Consider the following 20,255-nt stretch of genomic DNA (forward strand, 5'->3'; position numbering starts at 1 on the left):
CCATACAGTGTACCTGTAATTACACCATTACAGGTAGTTATGGGCATTGGCTGGGCTGTGTGGCAACAATCTGTTTTAGGCCTCCTCAAAAGTTAGTCTGCATATCGCTAAGTACATTAAGTAGAAAGCACAGACCTCCGTCCATGAATGCATTTCGCGGCTCAGCGCGTGCAGGGCCTGTTTGGTATTGCTGCATTCGTTAGGTTGAGAGATTTATGTCAGTCCAAACCCTGTGTCTCTCTGACCTTCCCATTTCGATGTTATGACCATTTCAATTCCCTCTATTGACATTGAATGGGCTGAATTTTTTGCTCCCAAAGTCCAAAAAATGAATGGAGGGAAATGGGTTTGGGTTAGGGTTAGGGGGTGGGACCCAACCCATGCTTCAGATCCGCTCCAACCACCCAACCCATGCTTCAGATCCGCTCCAAAATTGAATGGGTTCTAATTTGGCCCATGCTACACCATTGTTCAAATGGTGAGGTTAGGTAAAACGTTACCTCTCGTCCTGCGCTGTTGCTGGGGTGGAGGTAATTAGGGGCCAAGCACGAAAGAGCGAGCCACTCGATTGTTATTGTTCGTTTTTAGGGGGCCAAGCACCAAGTGCAAGGCACCCTATTGTAATTGGTGGTTTTATTTCAAAACCTTCTGGACCTCGAGGGTCTTTATTGGCCACACAGTGAGACACAACACATGTGAATGAAGGGCAACACAGCACACACACACATGTTCCTTGCATTTCTGTCATCCAAGTCGTCCTCCAGGGGCAGCCAGGAGCAGTGGGCAGCCATCGTTCATGGTGCCCGAGGGCCAAGTCCACAGTCCAGTTCCTGATCAAGGACAGCTATGAGGCGACAGTACTAGGTACTGCGCCACCGTGACACAGGTGAGCGATTTTGGGGTTGAGCGTCTTGCTCAAGGACACTTCGGCACACTGCCGGGAGATGGGACTGAACAGGGGATCTTGCGATCGCCAGCTGGCTGCTCTAACTCCTGAGCTTTTTCCACAATGGAAGTCTGTGGCAGCACCTATAACTGACAGGTCTTTTTTTAACAAAATTTTGCACAATGGTAGAGGGTCATGCCAAGGTGCCATCGAAATAATTTTACATCGATTGGCCAAAGGGGGGCACTAAAGCAACAGATTGAAATTGCGAACTTTGAACAGGCATATCTCATGTCCCGTTTTACCTAGTCATACAATTTTGCTCACATATGCCTCTCCTGATGACGAACAAATTTGCTTCAAGAACCCATGTAGGCCTTACAATGAAACCAGGCCAGGTCCAGCCTGGCTTATGTGCGTGGCTGGCTTGTTTCTGTTCAGGACTGGTAGGACGGAAGCTAGTCATGCCACTGAAATAGCTGTGAATTGAAATACCATGAAATAATGTCTGATAAATTAAGATAGGTCTTGTCGCCTGGACACATCAGTTCCAATGCTTCCAATGCTAATCCAGCACAATAAGAGCGGGATAGCCAGTTAGCTCATGAGCTTGCTCTTGTGGTGGCAACATAGAACTGCAGGTCAACAACACGACGGAGGAAGGGAGGGAGGGAGGGAAGGAGGGAGGGAGTGACAACTGGACATTTGCTATCTTTGGTGCGTGTCGCCACGCACAAAGATCTAAATGTACGTGTCAATGAAAAAATGCATTGGAAAGGCGCCCCTTTTGTGGTGGATTCTGGTACTACAGGGGGTCTGACAGACTCACTCACTCTCTGACTCACGACGTGACACCGGCCAACCTAAAGTCCCCCCCCTTCGGCTGTCGCCGGGTGGGGGACAATGATTGAATACCGGAGCCCTTTCACTTCATCTGGATCGGTACGTGGATTGGCAACGTCGGGCCGATACCCGATCCATGAACCACGTCTGGTTCGGAGCCCGATCCCGATACTGGATGGGTCCCATCTCTAGTCTCAAATGATATCATGATGTCCTCTGACACTGGCAAATGTTCTATCCTGGTGCTGCTTGATCTCAGTGCAGCTTTCGATACTGTGGATCACCTATCCTGTGGGGTGCCCCAGGGATCGGTTTGAGGTCCGATTCTGTTCGCTCTGTACATGCTTGTTCTTGGCCTCATTGTCAGCAAATTTGAAGGCATTTCATACCATTGTTACACAGACAATATTCAATTGTACTTTTCCTTTAAACCTGACATGACTTATCATTTTAATGTATTGCATGATTGTTTGTCTGCTATTAAGAGCTGGTTGGCCAGTAACTTTCTCCAACTAAATAAACCTCAAGACCAGGTGACAGAGCCTTTCAGGACTTGAGAGCTGCGGCCACTGTGGACATGTTTAAGAAGCAGCTAAAGACGGTTCTGTTTAGACAGGCATTTATCGAATTTTGACTATGTTTATGACTATTGTCCTGCTTCCTGTTTTGTCGATTCTTTGTATGCATTTTAACCTGTGTGAAGCACTTTGTGAGTCCTCTCTGTGAGAAGTACTATATAAATAAAATTTACTTACTTACTCCCTGCAAGCTTTTGGCATAGGTGGCAGTGAGAGTAGCCATGACACTAACTGACATCCCATTTCGGTCACTGGAGGGAGAACAGGATGTGGCAAGTAAGCATGATATGAAACTTGTATTGAAGTGATGACAAGTAGGGTGTCCAGTGTCAAACATGAAAGCTGGAACGTCAAAGGTTCCAAAGTATTTTCCAGTACATGAAATTCACATGTTGCTATCTGCTGATCAAGTGGACACCCTACTTGCTTTTCATGCCATCACTGGCTATAATAGTGTGTCTCAGTTCAGTGGCCACAGTAAGACAACAGAACAGCCTGGCTGTTGTCTACGGGGGCTCCATAAGGGTCCATTCTGGGTCCTCTTCCTTTTTCCCTCAACACGTCATCTATGGGTTGTGTTATTCACTCGCATGGCTTCTCCTACCATTGTTATGCCGATGACACCCAGCTGGTCCTGTCATTTCCCCCCTCTGACACAGAGACTGAAAAAGGCAGCGCCCCTAGCCACCAACCTGGGTCCGTCACAATACACAGAGCACGCAAGACCATGTCCAGCCCTGCCTCTGACCAGACATTAAAGGTAACCATAATCACCAGGTGAGAAGTTATTGAATATGTTGGATCGTTGATAGACTCAGTACCCTGGGAAGAGTTTATCCACTCTTTTATACTAGAAAAAAGTAGGCTTTGGTATTCTACTGCCGTAGCTACATGCTGTATATATTCTCTCTTCGACAGCAGTGGAGGATTGCATTGCTGCGTGCTTGGCTGACACTTCGGAGCAGATGGTGACACACCACCATTAGTTCAAGCTGGACAAGACTGAGCTGCTCTTCCTCCAGGGGAATTGTTGCCTGCACCCCGACCCCGACAACTCGGAAGAATCTGTGTGTGACCCTGGACCAACTGTTGTTCTTGGCAAACATTGCAAACATTGCAACAGTTACACGTTCCTGCAGATTCCTGCTCTACAACATCAAGATAATTCGCCCTTTCCTCATTGACAAAAAATTGCAGGTGCTCATCCAAGCTGTCATCTTCTTGCAGGGAGATGGGAGAAAAATATCTCAAAAATGGCTGCTGGGTTGGGCAGACAAGGCCTAAGGAGGAAGGGGGTGATGCTAGACCTAACCTCAGCCACCCTATCCACAAGAAATGACAGAAAAGTACTGCAGTCCTTATCTGAGAACATAGGTATGGCAGGAGGCGCTGGACCGACGATGTTACTAATGGTGTCAATTCAAATAGGACTTAGGAGTAGGGATTTCACCTACTAGTGGAAATGAGATTGGCGAAAAAGGAGGCCCTCGCATCGCTGACCATACTATTGAATACAGTTAGAAGCTATTTGAGGTAGATTCGATGAACCTGGAGCTTGGTGGATTTCCTCAGGTGCTGTACTCCGACATTTGCTCCTGAATCGCCGCTAGCCTACTATACTGTTGTCATTCATACAGTAGGCTTAATTACAGGTAGTTACACCCCTGTACTGTACATTCCATTACTCGTCCTGCGCCGCACCGTGGCTATCCGGTAAGTACCCTGTACCTCCCTGTAATTACAGGAAGTTCAACCCCCGAACACTACATAACCCCTCCCACGCCTCACCGCAGTTACCCATAATATAAAGAGTATTTTTCTTTATTTAGAGAGTAAGACCGGGAGAATTACAGGGTAAGCATTCTACTTGCAGAGAATGAATGGAGAACAAAATAGGTAGGATTGGGTATTAGGATCTACACAGCAAACTATGGGAAATTACATGGTTTTACATGGTAACGAACAGGGATTTATCCCTTAGTCCAGGTAAGAATGGGAAAATAATAGGATTTATACTATATTTTCTGGGAAATAACATGAATGGAGCTTTACACCCTAAAACTAAATTGAAGTCCTAGTAAGAACTGGGAATTATTAGGACCTTAGTACCGGTAAGAACCAGAAAGTATTTTTATTTAAAATACAATTAAATTAAATGGTAACAAAGGGGATTTCCAGGGGATTTACACAGTAAGATGGTGGGAAGACACAGAATGTATTTTAAAATAATAACCAAACCATAACCATATCAAATAACTTTAACAAGGCTTGTGAGCCAGTAGTATACGATTGATACAGAGATACCGCTCCCAATACAGAGATACCGCTCCCAATACAGAGATACCGTGTGGTACCAACATCGTAATACTATTGGCTCACAAGCCTTGTTAGAGGTGGGAACCAAAACTCAGACATCTCTGAGATAAATATACAAGCAGATTAAAAAAAAGTGAGGGGGGGCAATACTTTTATTCTGCACCTTTCTAAAAGCTCTGTGGATGTATTATAATTAAATAAATAAAAACGTTTCTTCCACATAGAAATGTTACCTGTAGCACCTTTAAGACTCAGAAGTTGTTATTAACTGAGACGAGGAAGAGGCTGGTACTCACAGCCCTGCAGAAGAAGCCACAGCCGGGGCAGCACTGGTGCTTGACCATGCCGGTCCGGTGGTCCTCGCATAGCACCAGCAGCTGGACCGCGTTGGAGGGACGCATCATCTCATGCTTCATAACGGCACTCTGACACCGACTCAGCAGTCCGTCCACGCTCTCCGTGGCCATGCACTTCCTGTCCGCCAGGATGAGGATCTCCCTGCTCTTTGGCGTCTCCATGCGGCAGCTGCAGAGAGGGAGTTCCTGTACCAGGTCTGACTCAGAGCCCGTCGCCACTGCCGATACACCTGCGCAGAGGACCGGACCTTCGGTGTCACAACATTGCATCCATGCTTGTGAAAATGAAAAACACAGGACTGACTTGAGAAGCTAATGGTGGAACAACACAGACGTAACTGCATTTAAAAAAAATACAAACCAACTATAATAGCGTATAAGGTGATCACAAAATAAAACAAAGTCCTATTTCCTGTATCCATATATCTAGAGCAGATATCACCTGCAGGGGGCGCTCATTCCCATAGTGTTGCTCTGGCCCAGTGAGGACAAAGACCTTTTACATCCATAGCTTTTTTTTTTCCTTTTTCTAATGAGCCTTTGGAAATTTGCATGGGTAGAAAATATCCCAGTGTCATAAATTCACCACCTCCCTTATCTCCATTCCCCTAAGGTCTCACCTTTGCTCTGTGATGAAATGCGTTCCTCTGGGGCTTTGTGGTTGAGGGAAGCCAGGGGAACCTCAGTAAATACTTCACCGAGGCCTGGCTGAGCTGAGGCCGGGGCTGAGGCCAGGGCTGAGGCTTGCTCTGCACCACCTGGAAGAGGCTCGTTCTTGGGCTTGGTCTTCCGTTTTCGTTTTCTTGAGGGTCTGAGCCAGGCATTGTCTCCCTTCACTTTTTTCTTCAACTTCTTCTTCAAGCTGGATTCTGAACTCTTTGGAAGCAAAACTGCACATTAGACAATTTATTAGCAAATTTAAGAGATTAGTGTTGCGAGTGGTGATGCACATTTACCAAGTCTGACTCAGTCCCTTCCTCTTCACCTTCCTCTTCCCCTGAATCCTCAGAGTACTGCTCCTCTCCCAACTCCCCCTAGACACAGACAGAACAAGCTTAACCACCAACAACAGTGCGTCACATCAAGTTGGACATCACATTCATTGACGATTTGGAGCCAAAGCAGATGTACCTGTGGCCTACACTGAGGACTACATCAAACAAGCTGAGGTCTTTCTAGAGAATGGGTTCCAACCTGAGGAGTGAGACCTGCCGTCCTGCTCCTGTCCTGGGCTAAGGCGAGTCTTTCTCTGGCCTGCTCCTCCTCCTCCTCCTCGGACTCCTCTCCGTCCTCCGACTCCTCTTCTTCAGAGTCGTTCTCCATTCTCTCCCCGTTCACATGGGCTTCGTCTTTCAGCTTTGGGGGAGCAGAAAAGGGGAGGGATTTTATGTCAAGGAAATACAGACAAAAACAGACAAAAAAAAAAAGCCAAGTCAAATCAATGTTATTGTCATTCATCCACATACAAGTACATGAGTGAACAAAAATGTTGTTCCTCAATGGGCCGGGGTGCACAAATTTGATAGATTTCTGACAAATCTGACAGAATAAAATAGCAGCAGGATAAAAAAAAACAAAAAAAACAAATGAGTGCAAAATGCTTGATCTCAGCTTCCATGACTCATAGTAGAGCTGCTCTCAGACCTGTGTGCCTTCAGCAGATTGTTGAAGCTCCTTGAACATCTCCAGTATGGACTTCTGCCTCATCCCTTTGGTCTTCTTCTTGGGGATCAGGCTGTAGGTTCCCATCTTCCTCTTCTTCTTTCGCAAAGCCAACGCTGCAGAGACAGAAGGGTCAAATTGAGCACATAACGCGACTGACATCTGACTCCACACTGAAGACCCTACGTTCTCATTCTTGTCTCTCTGGCTCATCTAAAAGAAGCCTTGCACAAGTCCTGGTAACCCAATTACTACCATAACTGTCCCCCCCCCCCCCCCCTCCCGTGAGTACCCCCTCTTCGTTTGACGGCCAGGGCCGTCTGACCTGACTGGGGCTTGGAGGGAGGAACGGTGGGCATGTTGTTTTGGCTCTGAGGTAGCTGGTTCTGGGATGGAGGCATCTGCTGAGGTTTCTCCCCCTCTGGTCCGACCCGACTCTCCTCTTTTGCACTATTTGGTTCTTTTAATTCCCTGTTTAGAAGCTGTGGAAGAGAATACACAGCATGTAGCTACGGCAGTAGAATACCAAAGCCTACTTTCTTGTAGTATAAAAGAGTGGATAAACACTTCCAAGTGCACTGAGTCTATCAACGATCCAACACATTCAATCACTTCTCTCCTGGTGGTTATGGTTACCTTTAATGTCTGGTCGGAGGCAGGTCTGGACATGGTCTTGCGTGCTCTGTGTATTGTGATGGACCCTGGTGGGTGGCTAGGGGCTATGCCATTTTCAGTCTCTGTGGCCCCCGGTTCTGATGCGGTCCCAGCACTGGGTTCAGTTCTTAGTGCTCCCAAGCTCTGGGTCAGACCAGCTGCTGAGGAGGGAGGGGTTTTGGCCACATGTTCCACCACGGTGGTGCCCGAAGGCGACCAGCTAGTCCTGTGTGGGGCAGACCCCAACCCCAGCCCCGAACCCCCCTCCTGGTGCTGCTTATTGAGCACGTATCCATTGCTGCCAGTAACCGAACCATGAGGCGGTTCAGTGACCCCCATGCCGTTCTCTGTGACCAGCTGTGACCTGTTGCTCTGGGACTGGGAGGCGTGAGGGGCGGGGCTCTGGCGCCTCATGCCAGCGTCCGTGCCGTCATAGGTTCCATTTAGCTCCGTCTCCGCTCTTGGGGAGGATCCCAGTCTGGCGGCCGCCTCCCGGTCTCTGTCTGTGAAAACATCACATAAACAGTCAGCCCTCTGGAGGTCTGTAAGAACGTCAGGCATTCTGATAGACGTGTGAGAGTGAACCTACCTCCTTCTCTGTCCCCAGGTGAGTCCATCCCTTCCTTCATGGGCTCCCCTATACCCACGCTCCCTTTGGCCAGACCTGTGGGCTGGCAAGATGGACACAGAGTTAAATTCGCTGCTCGACCAACAGTACATATAGCCTGATGTTTAGCTGCAACCTATATAACGCACATTTGATTAATGGTTGCAGCTCTAGGCATTAGAAAATCAACATAACTAAAATGATGGAAATTGATCCTACACTGTTTAAATCTGTCCAGTCTGCAGCATAATAATACAATACAATTCCACACAACATAATTGACAAGCCAAACAATCAGGATAAAAACATTGAAGAAAAAGTTGTAGATAGCTTTGAATCTCCATGACTAAGAAAGACATGCAGCAACATCTAATCTACGCTTAAGCACTAGCACAGTGAACATGCAGGACAAACTGGTTGTGACGCCACCCCTGACGGGAAATCCCCCAAATTGCAGTAGATCACAACAATGCAAAAACCAAGAAGCAAACAGGAAGATAGGGGCCTAGGCATTGTTTGTTTCGGTCTTGATCCGGCAGTCTGTCATGAAGCCCATACCATCCTTGTGGTCTGCTACCACTCTTGGCAGGAGGCCCAGTTAGGAGTTGCCGCTCAGGAGTGAGCTCTCTGCTGTGGGAGAGGAGATCGACTATCCATTTTCTAGGACTGCATTTCTGGCCTTTGATTTGGTACTGAACACTCATGCTTCCAACCTCTCAAACCTCCAGAGGAGAAATCTTTAGCCTAGCTAATCAACTCTCCTGATCTCTCAAGAACTCATAGGCTGAACAAAAGAACACCACCAGGCCAGATTGGCCATACTTCCTAAGGCTATCCCAGGAAAATAACAGAAATCGATCTTGATGTTCAGCTATGTGTGCTTGAGACAACAATGAATCCACCGTGGGTCTTCGCACCTTTTTCACATTGCTTTTCTTTCCACAAACCCAGCCATTTTCTTCAAATAATGTAGAAAAACGAACAAAGAATTAAACCAAACAGCCTAATGAAAACAGGCCGAGTCAAGTGAAGCACAGTGACTTAATGCAGCAATTCCGGTAGATCTGCATCTTTAACAGGCTTGCTACCTTTAGGGCTGCAATAGACTGTCAGAATAGTCTGGCTGAGAAGATAATGCAATTCTGAAGGTTCAGTATTAATATGACAGGAAATGTGGCATTCTAACGCCCCCCCCCCCCCCCCACCCCCCACACACACACACACACACGTCTCCATACCCCCACGGCCCCGCCGTGTCGCTCCTCAGCCCTGCTTTCCGATTGGAAGCCACACCGAACACCTGCCTCTGTAACCACCACAAAATGTCTGCTCTTAAGGTGGCTCTTGCAACAGGAGAGGTAGTTCTCTCAGTCTCCACCAGAGGAGCCACTTCACAATAAGGCACAAAGTGTAGGTTGTTTTCTGGTTTTGGAAAAAGAGGATATAGCCTAGTCTAGCATTAGCCTCCTTCAACAGTGGTCTCCTCCTGCCACCTCCTCCACAAGATGAAGATAAAGATTTATTTGTCACATGTAATGTACGGTACAGTCACAGTGAAATGTTTCATTACATGAGCATAATCTTGGAGTCGGCAGCAGAATTTCAGTGACTGTGTACACCATACATTACATGTGACAAATAAAGAAATCTTGATCTTGTGGAGGAGGTGGCCAAGATGAAGATTCCTTTATTTCTTTATTATAGACAATCTCCTCCGGCATGACTGTGGCCCATTTACCCATATTCCTTTTGGCACACAGCTACCATCAAAAGCTGAAGTGGTCTGGACCCATTGGATCCATGACAGTCTGACAGAAAACAGGTTCTCATTTCAATTGGTCCTCCAGCACGAGCCCAGCCAATGCCTTTAATACTGACGACACATCAGCCTAGCCTACAATACAGCCGCACAACTGAGCCTAAATCATTCACCTCTTCCAAGAAGTCTTTCAGTAATCATCCCTGTTGCACAGGCTTTCTGAAGAATGAAAGACACAGCCTGTGGACAGTCACAGACCAGAGAACCTCTTAGAGCAGAGTTAAAGCAGTTAAGTCCAGGCCAGATAAGTGCCTCAGCGGTGACCGATTCCAAAGATTTTGGCCGCACACAGGTGAGGGAGGGAGAGGAACCCTTCAGGTTCGCTTCACGGATCAGGCCTCCAGAAACCTACAGCAACTGTGCCTCTGTGCCATGGGCTGTCCCCCTAGTGGTCGGGAAGGTACATACTCATTGGAGAGAGAAAGGGAGGGGGAGGGGAGAGAGAGAGAGCCGTCTGCAGATCTCCGCCATTTCGTAACCAGATTGTTTACTGACACAACGTGCCCGTTGCTGCCTTTTTCCACCAGATGGGGGTCATGGAGACAGATTAAGCGTGGATTGGGGGGGGTGCTGATCCACACCTATAGGCTCTAACCTATTAGCTACCATGCTATTCAGATTCATACAATTCAGAAAAATATCAGAATGATTAAACATTCCTTAGTTCTGAGGCGAAGTAGTGTCCATGGCAAGCTTATACTACCAAAAATAAATATTTTATGTCCATGAGGTCAGCCTATAGAGATAAGTCCATGTCGGCAATGGCTTCCCAGAGCAGGGAAAATTAACAGACCGAAGTCAGGTAGCTAACAGAAGCCTACTTGTTCCTCGAAGGTAGATGACATCCATTCAATCCCCAACAAACCAGTATAGATCTAGATGTAGCCTATCCCTGACCATGTGCAACATGTTCCCAGGGAAACCTGCTTTGGCTGTTCCTTGGGGTGAGACAGCAAGCAATATTTAAAAAGGAAAAAGGGGGAAAAAAGGAGAGCGGGACGAGCGAGGTAGTGGGAGAAAGACAGACAGAGAGAGAGAGAGAGAGAGAGAGAGAGAGAGAGACAAAGGGAGAGCTGAAAGAAAGGATGGCTCTGAGTAAGCTGGCAGTGAGAAGAGGTCCCATAGTTCCTGTATGTCAGACCACTGGCTGAAACGCAACCATCCCAAACCCTTTGCTTGATCCCTTGCTCTACGTTTGGGTAATGAGCACCTTTCACCAGAACCTGAAGAACTCCACTGAGATTTCCTGACAGCGGTATTCAAAGAAGCACTCCAATTTTCCTGCTCCTAACCAATGACACGGCTTAATCTTCTACACTGTAAAGCCTAAATGCTACCTGAAGAGCAGTGAGATGATAGGCTAGGCCTTCCTTACAGGGCACGGCTCAGTCATTGAAGCCTGCACAATCCAGAGGCCAGATAACTCTAGTCAAAGCAGAGCAAGGAACCAAAGCAGAGCAAGGAACCAATGATAGAATCAAATCAGAAGGCAGAGTGAAAAAAAAAAGACATGAAACATTCTAGAACTGTAAATACAGTGCAACTCAATGCATCTCCAAAAAGGAGCATTCAGAACCAACCAAGGGGAAAGAGTACACTAACGTCTCTTCCTCTGTGGAGAAATGTTGCTTGCAGCAAGCATCATACCTGCTTTCCCCTGTTGGCCTCCATTAGGAAGGAGAGAGAGGTTGAGTCAGACAGAGAGAGAGGGTGTGTGGAGAGAGAGCGGGAGTCTCGAACAGATCGTTCCTCTTCTCCTTCCTCTCTCCGCATGCACACATTCACCTCGTCGGTCATGTGACCCTACAGCTCCCTCTGTTGGTCCCTCTCTTCAGAGGGCCTCTACAGAGCATGCTCAGTCAGTTCGAATTTCAGTGGCTTCACTCTTTTTTTTTTTTCTGTCTCTCGCGGTCTTGAAAAACCTTAGCACCGATGAACGTACGAGCAATTTTAGAAGCAGAAAAAAAGAAAGAGAGAAAAGAGGTGGGTAGGTAAGGGGCCACGGCGGAGGGCTGGTGAGTCAGAGGCCAGGGGAGGTGGTTGTCGTTAGTTCTCCCAGGCCGAAGGCCACAGGAGAAGAGAACTCAGCAGCCAACAAAGGAGCGATCCTGCGCCATTCAGTCTCCCAATAGGCTTTTGTCTCCCCAGAGCCCCAGGGCAGGGAAGAACTGTAGAGAATGCTAAATGTTACCACGCCGATGCAACATACAGTATTTGCCCCACAGGTGAAACAATGGATGTCCATTTTACTGTGAATGAGAGGCTTGAGGACGCAGCTTATTGGCCTGATCTGTAAAAGTACAACTCATATGAGGACAATCCTGATCAAATTGGCACGGGACAAAAAAATAAAAGATCCGAGGGAAAAAGAACATCCTTGCAGAAAATAAAACTAGGCCATAATCAAATCAAAAGACATTTCTAAAAATAAAAAATTGTATGAAGAAAACTACAAACAAAACACGTATGGAAAGGATCTTCTTCAGAATGTAGCCTGGCAAATGAAATACAAACGGGCTACTACAGATTAAATGTTAGATTAAATATGTTAGAAGAAAGGCATGGTCCATTAGCTCTAGTTTGCTCTGTGCCCCATCACTAGAAGGGTTTAAATTCACTATCACAGATCTTGTTCTCTACAGTCAATCTTGTACCATCTCGAGTCATTTCTCTCTCACCCTCTATGAGAGGATGTGCGGTGAGAACGCTTCCTTCCTGCCCCTTGAATTCATTTATTATCTTCTCAGCCGGAGACCACAGGCCTTCCAAGGACAATAAAAGCTATCGGAGGGGCTGGGAAACCAACAAACAGATTAAAATATGAACAGGTCCACTGGGCCTCTGATTCAACCAGAAACACAGCCTGGCTCTCTTTCTATTCACTTACAGTAAACAAATGGTCTTCTTTACCGACTAAGTAGTATGGAACTCTGTGTGAGTGCTTTACATGGATTCCAGAGAGAGAGAGAATCTAGCCTATATTTCAACACATTCATTCTGGGAGATTATTTTCCAAACCGTGGCAAAGATAAGGACTAGTCTAGTCAAACATGTTAAATTTAAGCAGATGTCAAACTAGCTCGTAGCTTGCACAGCCCTTTGATCACACGCTTGTCCTACCGCTGTGGAGGCTTAAAGCCATCGACAGCGCTCCTCAGCAGAGATCGTCAGCCTACACTGAGCATGCTCAGAAGAGGCAATCTCAGCCATTTTGGAGCTTTCTCTGCTGCCAGGCACTAGGAGTCGCGGAGCAGGATCTGCGCTCAGAGAAAGCGGTGCCTTCATTCACAACCAAACAATGATCCTGATGTTCCACACACATCCCATAAGGCACAGTCCATGAAGAACAAAATTAGGCCAAGTTTCACATCTTGGAAGGGAATCAAGTTACTCATATTCTAGTCGATTTAACTGACAGAGAAACAGAGATAGAGAGAGAACTTGGGAGTGTGGGCCAGGGTTTTACAGGGGCCTGCAGTTGACTGACAGTGTGCTACGACACACGCACAGAGAGCAGACCGCCACAGTCACAGAACCATTAGGCCTAAGTCAACTTCATTATCAATTCTTGCCAAGACCAGTATGAATACAAGAGCCTATGCAGTGTGGCCTACAAAAAATATGGTAAGGAATCCAAATCCTTCTATAACAGTGGTTCTTAACCTGGGTTCGATCGAACCCCAGGGGTTCGGTGAGTCAGTCTCAGGGGTTCGGCGGAGGTCAAGACACACACCCGACTCATATGATTCGTGATGACACGCCCCGCTTGGCCATCATTGGCAACAGCAGAAGTCACACTGATTTGCAGTAAATATTCATTATTATGTTTTTGTTTTTGTGTGAAAATCATGTTTTGATGGTTTTGTTCTTTGAACACAGTGATGTTGATGCACGGTTCATTTTGTGCACCAGTAAAATATATACCTATGTTTTGAATTTGAAAAAATCATATTTTATTTTTCCAATTAAGAAGGGTTCGGTGAATGCGCATATGAAACTGGTGGGGTTCAGTACCTCCAACAAGGTTAAGAACCACTGTTCTATAATGAGTGACTGCTCTTGTCTAAAATGGAGAACATTACAAGAGCGAACAACTGAACGGGTTGGTCATTATTGCTGCTGAAGAAATGCCTTTGCTATAAATTCTGCAAAGGCCTGCTTTGAAGTGATTTTTGAATCAATGAACACAGCACTTTGTGACTTTTACTGCATTCATATAGGCTACACAAGTCCAAATGGACCGAGCTTTTTTCTAATGCTGAGCCTTTAGGATGGATGTGGGTTTGACCTCCCATGGGGCCATCAAGGGGACACTCCTAACCACAAGCCAAGCCAGCATTCCAAGACAAGTGATTTTGTTTCCCTGGTCTTGTTTCTGATCTTAAGTTGAAAAAACAAGACCAAGTTTGAAGACAACCTACCCGATTAAATCAATCAGGCAATCAGATCGATCAGGTAATCCAAATAAAAAATAAAAAAAACAACTCCCATCTCTCAATAGTGATTTGCCACTTTATAAATATGACCAGATAAATCAGATGCGGAGAAATACTTAAAATGACAAGTCTCAAACTGTGATAGACATCCCATTTGGATTAGAAACTGCAGAGCTAGATTCCTTTTTCTTTTAAGTTGGAGCCCCAATGCAGCCATTGAAGTACCTTGATAAAGCAGCCTCTCCTTTGATGGGGGAGGAGGAAGAAGAAGAGAACGAGTGTAGAGCTCCACACACCAACGTCTAGTTTGCCAGTTCCAACACATACACCGTCTCTGCACCGGTCACATGACCAACTCTGTAGAAGGCTCTGACATGGCCCTCACTGAGCATGCTCAGATGGAGCCCTGCTGTTCTTCGTGGAGAAGGAAGAGGAGGGGAAAAAACATTGCAGCCATTTCGTGAAACGATATCAAGAGCCAACAATAGGGTGTCTGTCATATACACTAGGACGTTCCATAATGTCAGTGCATCTCGACAAGATATCACTCATTTGCATGTCTTAATCACTGACAGGCTCCACACAATCCAAGAACTAATTTTGTACATCACATCTACAACATGACACAATGTTTTCCAAAAGATTTAGGATTAAAATATTGGAAAATAGGTTTCCATCCTATACCACAAGGAAACAGTTTCAGAAATCTCTGTGCTAAATTTGTCAAGACAAAATAGCAAAGCATGTAGATCTTACTTACAGGAAATGCTCTTGTTGGAGATGAATGCCAAACTGGCTTATATCTATTCTAGGAAACTATGACTTGAACATAGTACAGAAAGACTGTAGTAAATTATAATCCAAAATAAAGACACTGTAATGACACCTGTAAGGCCTAGTCTCCTAGCCTTTTCTTCTTCTGATGAAGGTTACTGCCGGTATCAGGAGGTAGGCTAGGTCTTGAATCAAGGACTTATCAAGGGTCAAAGAGGCCTAATTACCCATTGAGAATTTCAGAATTGGCTACGCTGATAAACTGATATTTCATGGCACACTGCTGAGAAAGGGATACATTGGAAGAAAACCCTGTCTCTTTTCTGAAAGAACAAAATTGTAAGACTACTCTTCGTTGTCAATACATCTGCTAATCTTAAAAGGACATTGAGCTGCAGCTTCCGACAATGGTTCACGATTGTATCTAGGCTACAATCCATGTTTTCCTTCAGCCATGAGATCTGTGTGGAGATACTGCGATAATCTGAGCTACATGCTCTGTCATGACCTAAAAACAGAAGTATGACAGTAGTAGTGCTATTACAAAGACAATGAAATCCAAGAGAGAGAGAAGGGTCCCAAAAACGTTACCTAATTTATTTACCACTTAAAGCATTCCAGGTCACAGCAGGTGGTGGTCTTGTGAGTGATGGCAAAAAGCATCCTACCTTCCCTCACTGGAAATAACCCTAATCTGCAACTGGTGACCAGATGGATAACACACCAATAAACCCACACTTATTTAATTAATTAACACATTCATTAAAAATAGCTGTCCAAAAGATCTACTTCTCTATAAAAATTAAATATCATCGGGAGTCAATTCCACCGAGACAGAACCAGAGAGGCCCAACAAGGTTGCTTGCTGGGTCCCTAGCATGGTCCTTCTTCCCCTTCCCCCACCCTCTGCCTACCTTCACAAGCAGGCCTGGCTTCGAGAGGCCGAGTTGACGCTACAGATAGAACCAGTTGTTGCGGTGAAGGCCGGAGAGGCCTAGTTTTCTGCTCTCTTAAGCGCAGTACCCTCTCTCTCCAGTGGGGGCAGATGTGAGCACTTGTGAGCATGCTCACTGAAGCCCATCGGGTTGAGGGAAAGAGAAGCCTGCCCAAGTCGCTCGCATGGCTCATTTGACAAGGTGGAACCATCAAGTGGCTCTCTGTTCACTTATGCAAACTGAACGTCAGTCTTATCTGCTTGCAAATCAGACGGAAATTAGAATGATCAGCAGCAAAGCCATTCCTCTGTCCAATATCTATGACTTCCAGAATGAAGATATAGGCTATTGGATGAATGTCCATCTAACACTCTCTGACAGTCAGTCACTGTACTGTTGTGAAATCCAAGGACATGGCTTGCTGTCTCTGCACAAAGGAGATGTCAAAAGTAGGTTAATGCAAATCACTGTGAGTCCCTTTTTCTAAATGCAGGATTTTTATCTTCCAAACAATTATCTTACAACATTGCCATCACAACACTCCCACTACGATGACAGTTTCAACAACCAACTAAACAGACTGCTACAACAGTACCACTACACACTATCTTAGACCTCAAAGAGCATGGGTCATTCACCCAACTAGCAAAACGTATGGGATTGATGATCATACATGTTTCAAATTAAGGATTCAACCTTTTTCTGTTTTTGAACCACAGCCTATGGTCGTGGTTACACATCTCAATCCAATCTCAAGAGCACTGTCGTTACAGTCAGCCCTACCTGGAATGTGACAACATTCGAGCGCCCCCTGTCGAACAACTGCAGCCACTTTCTCTTAATATTCTGTCCAGCTCTGGACAGTCTGTGCCCTGAATTGCACATCACTGAGCGGAGTGAAATGTCATGAAGTTTTGACAACATTGTAGACTAGCAACATTGTGTCAACTTAGCCATATGCTATAAAGTACCCCCATCTATGGTTAGTTACCAATATCCATAGGCTCAGTGCCCCTGTTACAGTCCACGAACAGAAATATGATTATGGTAGACAGGAGATTCAGGATAACGTTATGTTCAGATGATTAGAAAGTGGTTCAAGTGCAGCATCTCTAGATTCGAGGACGCATTCAACTAGCGTTTCGTGTCTTGCCCCAGAAACTGTAACGATACACCATCTCAAAAAGCAACCTAGCATGCTAGCCAAAACATTCAGAGGACAAGCGTTGTTCTTGCACACATAATCGTTTAATGCAATTAGCTGATGATTCCGCACCGGCAATGAAAAAGCGCAGTTGTTCAGCGTCTCAGACCGCTTGGTAAACTTAAACATCTGTACTAGCCTAGCTATTTTACGCGAACCCAGCTCGCGTTAGTTAGCAGCAAGTGGCTAGCATAACATCTAATGTGTGGAATGATGCAGTGTTCTAGTCTTGCGACCATATATAAATTATACTTGAATTCAGTAAAGCAAGCTAAGCGATGATATTTGGAGGTGAAATGCATTTAATTTGCTGAAAGATATAGAAAGAGTAATGAAAGCCGGATAGTGACAAGGCCCTAGAACGTGTCTGACTGACCACAACTACAGGGTTGCTTGCATCAAGTGTGAACTATTCAGAGTCCTGGGCAATGCATCCTCCCTGCTATTGAAGCACATTCACTCGCGCTCCCAACACAAAAGCTAAGGGGCTCTATGGTTAACACTGTGCCGGGCGGGCAGTTTGAAATCTACGGTAAGAACGGGTTTCCTACCATTATCACAAATCTTGCCTTGTCGCTTAAACTATTAATTCCCACGCTATGAACGACTCCGTGCATTCTTAAGTGAAAAGGACAGCAATGCGATAAGCTTGACATAGATGAGCGACACTCACCTCGGCTCTCACCGAAGCCATGGTTCCTCTTGCCTGAGACTCCGCCCACTGATTTCATTACGTCATGAAATTATAAACACGAACCCACTGTTCTGAATCAGAATCAGGTTTATTGAGTATAAAATGCACCGATATATTGATTTGATTATAAATAGGCCTACTATAGATAATACAAAAAAATAATTAGACATGGCATTACTAAGGATTTGTCATAGGAATTTCGTTATGCATTGTGCACAAATAGGCTATACAAAACCAATATAAGCATTTATCTTATAATTATAGCTTATATTGATTTTTTTCATTCAGTAGTTAGATTTCTTATAGCAACTTTGACCTGATGATTATGACATTGATGATGATATAATTGTCATCTTAATCTTCCTCTTCAGCACCCCTCTCTGCGGGTACAGTAGCTATGCAAGCAGGCCTAAGCTGCGGTCCATGTCCTGGTGTGACACACAGACTCAGGGATTTGGGGCTCAGTAGTTTCTATGGCAACAGAGGAAGAACGATGCCACAGCAAACAGTGTGCCAGGGGTGAAGCGTCAACAGGCTGGCACGCCTCTCACTCCCCTGCCACTCCCACTAGTGATCATAATGGCTGGTCTGGCACCAGTATCTTCTGCCCATGTCATTGCCTACATTACTCTACTGTTGCAGAACAAAAAGACTGTTACCCACCTTGGGGTTGACTGATCCGCTGACCTTTCTTGACCTTCAGTGTACTGTAATATCTAGTCACTCACTCAGTCCTTTTTATTTAGTCATTGTAAATGTATCGCTGTTTAATCAACCTCTATAGGAACAGTGTAGATTAAGATACAGTATATGCACTCTTTGTGCCAAGTTATTGTTAAGAACTACATTCAAAGCATAGGGCATATCAAGTTTACATCTTATAGATATAAAAAGCTTGGCAGATGATTATTTTATTGGTACATTGTACAATTCTGATTGAAACAAGGGTAAGTTGAAATAGTACATTGACCAGTTGCTACTACTGTAATCTTTTCATCTTCCAAATGCCTATTATGCATCCGTAAACTGCTTACAAATAGAAAAATACAAAACCACACTCACCAGAATGTGATGGCAGAAAAGAATGAACAGTGATGTACAACAAGGTGTATGGGTTGCTAAATCTGTAGCTAGTATCTTAATCCATAGCTAGTATCTTTGGTGATGACGAGGACTCAAAGAGAAGGGACTGATGGAGGCAGAGTGAAGCGATGTGATGTGAGAACCACGCTCCCGTACTTCTCTTGGAGAGAACCACACAATTGCACATTTTTTGTCCGTCATTAACTGTTAACAAAAGAGAGATCACACCGTCGGCAGGTCCACGGTGCACGGGCTGAGATGCATTAATGAGCCTCACAATCTCAGTTACATTGGCATTCTTCAGGTGCCCATAGAACAGTCCAGGGCTGAAAAAGCAGTCCCAATTCCCTCCCAGACACACGAGGATGATGCACGCTCTCAAATGGTTGTTGATCTGAAAACAGGGATCATTTAAGGCAAGGGTTGACCTCAACTCAAAACAAAGATATTTCCCACAGTAGCAGGTGCACATACAGTGATTTCGTTTTGTAAAGAATATGCCTCAGAGGATGAATGAGACAGGTTTAGAGTGTATGAATATATGCCCTATAATCTGTCAATGACAACAGGACATTCTCACCTACACACACACACACACACACAAACAAACAAACAAACAAACAAAAACATACACGGTTTTAAACGGTCAAAAGTGCTGACTTGTGCTTGCACGCGAGCTCACAGTTGGCAAGTGTACCAACATGTTTGCTTTGCTGTCTGTTTTGACTGCTAGTTCAAATGATTAGGCTTACAAGGCAAGGCTATGCATACACACACACACACACACACACACACACACACACACACACACACACACACACACACACACACACACTGCTGAATGAAAGGAAGGAGTTAAGGCCACAGGGGGAAACCAACAGATCATCTTCATTCATCCAGGTCAAAACAAGAAAAGAAAATGCTTGCGTTTGCATTGCAACGTATCAGCGATGCACAGAGGTCCTTGCTATGTCAGATCTTCTACATACAGAGACGTGTCTGTAGCAGATGAATATGGTGCAGAAGGGTGATGATGAAAGATGAGATTGGGGGTTCCGAAACTCCTAGCAGATTCATCACAAGCTGTAGTAGCCGTTCCTTCCCATCGATGACCAGCAGAGGGCGCACACACCCCACGATGTCCAGCAGCACGCCAGCTCCACCCCACCCACGACAAGAACAGGCACCGTGATGTACGAGGACAGCGAAGGATCACTACAGTAGTGCACATTTGGAGAGGCTACAAACGAAGGCCAGGATTTGGTTGTTTTCATTAGGAAATTACTACTGAAGTAGCCCTCGTATTTCCAGACCAGGAAACGTTTCACATGCAAAACTGTGTTTGACGAACCTTTACACATCATGTCTGCCTCCAGCAGTGTAATGGCCAAGTGGCTGTTCATGATGC

At 45.4% G+C, this 20,255-nt stretch overlaps 1 protein-coding gene across 1 annotated transcript in view; it reads right to left on the reverse strand.

Annotated features, from left to right (window-relative positions):
- Positions 1–17,770, reverse strand: part of ehmt1b (euchromatic histone-lysine N-methyltransferase 1b) — a 30,924-nt gene extending 13,154 nt beyond the window's left edge. The window contains exons 1-9 of the mRNA XM_084456407.1: positions 17,744–17,770; positions 7,885–7,966; positions 7,278–7,798; positions 6,967–7,123; positions 6,624–6,757; positions 6,174–6,335; positions 5,936–6,013; positions 5,600–5,855; positions 4,920–5,209 (exon numbers count right to left, since the gene is read on the reverse strand). Of these exons, the coding sequence (XP_084312533.1) occupies positions 4,920–5,209; positions 5,600–5,855; positions 5,936–6,013; positions 6,174–6,335; positions 6,624–6,757; positions 6,967–7,123; positions 7,278–7,798; positions 7,885–7,966; positions 17,744–17,764 (1,701 nt within the window). The 5' untranslated portion in view covers positions 17,765–17,770. The remainder of the gene's footprint in view (positions 1–4,919; positions 5,210–5,599; positions 5,856–5,935; positions 6,014–6,173; positions 6,336–6,623; positions 6,758–6,966; positions 7,124–7,277; positions 7,799–7,884; positions 7,967–17,743) is intronic.
- Positions 17,771–20,255: the final 2,485 nt, after the last annotated feature.

Source organism: Borostomias antarcticus, assembly GCF_949987555.1.
Source record: "Borostomias antarcticus genome assembly, chromosome: 2".
NCBI classification, from domain to species: Eukaryota; Metazoa; Chordata; class Actinopteri; order Stomiiformes; family Stomiidae; genus Borostomias; species Borostomias antarcticus.